Below are 3,198 nucleotides of genomic sequence, written 5' to 3'. Positions count from 1 at the left end.
GTATATTTTCCAAAACTTTTATTAACCTTCCGCCGGGCGCGCCGTTGTAAAAAGTACAACAGTTGGTTTCTTTAAAATATAATTCTGGCAATAGAGGGCGTTAATCACCATGCGTATCGTTTATTGAATCTTCCTTCACATTTCCTGAAAGTTATTTGCATTTCTGATTGCGCAATCAGCTGCACCTGTCATTTTTAGCTGTAAACATCTGCGGTGTTGTACTTTATGCAACGCGCGCCTGCTTGTGAAATTCTTTTTCGACAGAATCTTTCTAAGTTAAATAAATCTTTGTTAGTATTACGAATAGGATTTGAGGTAAAATAATGTCTAAACGAAAACAATATTTTAAGGATCACAAATAAATGGTGGATTACCTAATGAAAATTTTGAATGAAGATTCTGATAGTGAAGATATTGAAGATGATCAGCAATTTTCTGCATATGACGCAGATTTGAGTGACGAAAATTTAAAACAGGAAAATCACAGCAGTGACTCTGAAATAACTGCATCAGATTACGAAATTACTGAAAATAATAGTGATGAAAATTGTTATACGGGATAGGATAAAATCAGAAAATGGAAAAAAGAAGAAATCGTAAAAACATCCAAAACCAAGAACAAAAATATTATAAAGAAACTGCCAAGACCAACTGCATATGCAAAAGGAACTGCTTCAGAAATTGACGCTTTTCTGAAATTGATTGATCTGAGTATGATTGATGAAGTAATTTATTGCACAAATAAATATATACAAGGAGTAGAAGCTAAATATTATCAGAAACCTGACTGTAAACAAACGTGTAGAAGTGAATTTATGGCTTTGATGGGATTGCTTTATTTTATAGGCACAATGAAAAGCCAACATACAAATGTTGAGCAGCTCTGGGCTTTTGATGGAACTGGAATTCAAATACTGAGAGCAGCTATGAGTTATAAGCGGTTTTTGTTTTTACTTCGCTGTATTCGGTTCGATGATATAGATACTGGAGCTGAAAGGAGAAAATCAGACAAATTAGCTGCCATCCGATCCATTTGGGATTCATTTGTTCAAAATTGCTTGAAATCTTATAATACAAGCGAATTTGTAACAATTCATGAGATGTTACATCCTTTCAGGGGACGTTGCTCTTGTATTCAATACATTCCGAATAAGCCTGCTAAGTATGGCATCAAAATATTCGCATTATGTGATTCTAAAACATTTTATTGTAGCAATATGGAAATTTATATCGGAAAACAGCCGCCTGGACCTTTCGCAGTTGAGAATAAACCATTAGACATTGTCAAGCGTCTAGTAATGCCCATTGAAAACTCTAATAAAAATCTTACCACTGACAACTGGTACACTAGTTTTCCACTAGTTGTTTACTTATTAGAGAAGAAAATTACTTTCATCGGAACTGTAAAGAAAAATAAAAAAGAAATTCACGCAGAATTTTTGCCCAGAAAACATAGAATTGTGGGTACTTCTATCTTTGGTTTTCAGAAAAATAAAACACTCGTTTCATATGTACCGAAGAAAAACAAAGCAGTAGTATTAGTATCTAGCCTTCACGATAAATCTGAAATTGATGGAGACAGTGGAAAACCTGAAGTAATTCTTGATTACAATATGACAAAAGGAGGTGTTGACACCTGCGATAAAATGTGTTCGGCTTATTCTGTGTCTCAAATAACAAGACGGTGGCCTCTTGTATTATTTTATATAATGATGAACATTGCTGGTATAAATTCTACTGAACAATGTTGATGATGAGCCCAGAATTATTTTCTTGAGAGCACTCTCAAAATCCCTGATGAAAGAACATCTCATATCTAGAGCTCAAATATCCTCTTTACCTCGTGATGTGTCGGCTTTCCTTAATATTTATCGTTCAAATGAAAATTTGGAGGAAGAAACTTCAAATTCAAATTATTCCTCCACAAAAGAGAGGCTCGTGCTACATGTGTGCGCGAATGAAAAATTCCTCCTCTACAATGAGGTGTAACAAATGCGTAAGGTTCATATGTAAACAGCATTCAAAAAAGCAAATCCTATGCCAGCCATGTGAAGCAAATAATGCAGGTGAAATCTCCGACTGATTCTGTAAGTCCAAAAGTACTTTATAATTCTTTAATTATTCATTATTCATTAATATTTTTTGTAATTGTAGCAGTATTTACTTTTTCATACGTTTAAACTTCTGTTTTAATATACTATAACAAAATAAATGTAAATGTATGGTACAATATTTTCTTAAATTGTTATCAGAGATAAATTATATGTTACTTATTTGCAAAATTTTTTGTAAAATTAAAATAAAGCAGCTAAAATTAAATGTTTTTCACCTGTTGTACAATTTACAACGCGCGCCCGGTCGTGAAAGGAAAATTCGCGCTCCCGGCGAAAGGTTAATCATTCAAAACATTTTATTTATACACGTTAAAAAGAATAATTTTAATATTTATTCTTCAATAACTGGAGTCAGTTATCTCCAACTCCATTTCAAATCAATTTCTTATGACATTCAAATAATTAAAATTTTAAAAAACTTGTATCTTATTATTAAAGTATTTGTGAGTTAAATATATTAGTTAAGTTCTAACATGATATTTTAAAATATTGCTCTATTTCCACAAGCGGATATAATTTGAATTTTGTCTAGAGCAAATAATATGTTTTCATTCCGTGAACAATTAAATAAAGTTGTAAAAAAATAAAATAACATATCAAATCACTGCTAAGTACTTTGAAATGAAAAATAAAATTATTACTTTTTAGAAATTTTTTAAAAAGCTCCTTTCAATTAGAAATTTTTCTTATATTTCGAAATTTATTAGTTTCATTTGGAGTAATAGTATGCACTAACTATCAAAATAAAATAGATTTTGCACAGTTTCTATTGTTCGCTCTGTTCACATCAATTATTTTATTGAAAAAATGTACTGACTTTAAACACAAATCTTCTAAATTCTTAAAAACTATTTTTGCCTCCTCTGTGAACTTTATTTATGGAGCATATAGAAAAACCTCAAAATGAAAAACTTAATCAGGAGAAAATCTCTTTTTACAAATAAATTAAAAGATTCATTAAAGCTTGAAGACTTTTGTACACGTTTAAGTTATTAAGAAATATCTTTTTGATATCTTTCAGGGAAATTATTCATAATATAAAATGTTCTTGGTATACTTACTTTTTAACATCTCCTAATAATAC

At 30.6% G+C, this 3,198-nt stretch overlaps 1 protein-coding gene across 1 annotated transcript; it reads left to right on the top strand.

Annotated features, from left to right (window-relative positions):
* The first annotated feature begins 362 nt into the window (after positions 1-362).
* Positions 363-1,751, top strand: LOC129959717 (piggyBac transposable element-derived protein 4-like). The gene is made up of 2 exons (XM_056072607.1): positions 363-549; positions 847-1,751. Exons 1-2 carry the CDS (start codon positions 363-365, stop codon positions 1,749-1,751), a joined length of 1,092 nt encoding a protein of 363 aa, XP_055928582.1.
* Positions 1,752-3,198: the final 1,447 nt, after the last annotated feature.

Source organism: Argiope bruennichi, chromosome X2 (assembly GCF_947563725.1).
Source record: "Argiope bruennichi chromosome X2, qqArgBrue1.1, whole genome shotgun sequence".
Classification (NCBI taxonomy): Eukaryota; Metazoa; Arthropoda; class Arachnida; order Araneae; family Araneidae; genus Argiope; species Argiope bruennichi.
Note: the sequence above shows the minus strand (reverse complement) of the source record. Positions and strands in the feature narration are given on the sequence as shown.

Coding starts and splice junctions, on each gene's coding strand:
- LOC129959717 (XM_056072607.1), top strand. CDS start 363: ATGGTGGATTACCTAATGAAAATTTTGAATGAAGATTCTGATAGTGAA. Junction 550..846: donor AAATAATAGTGATGAAAATT/GTTATACGGGAT, acceptor TTTATTTTATAG/GCACAATGAAAAGCCAACAT.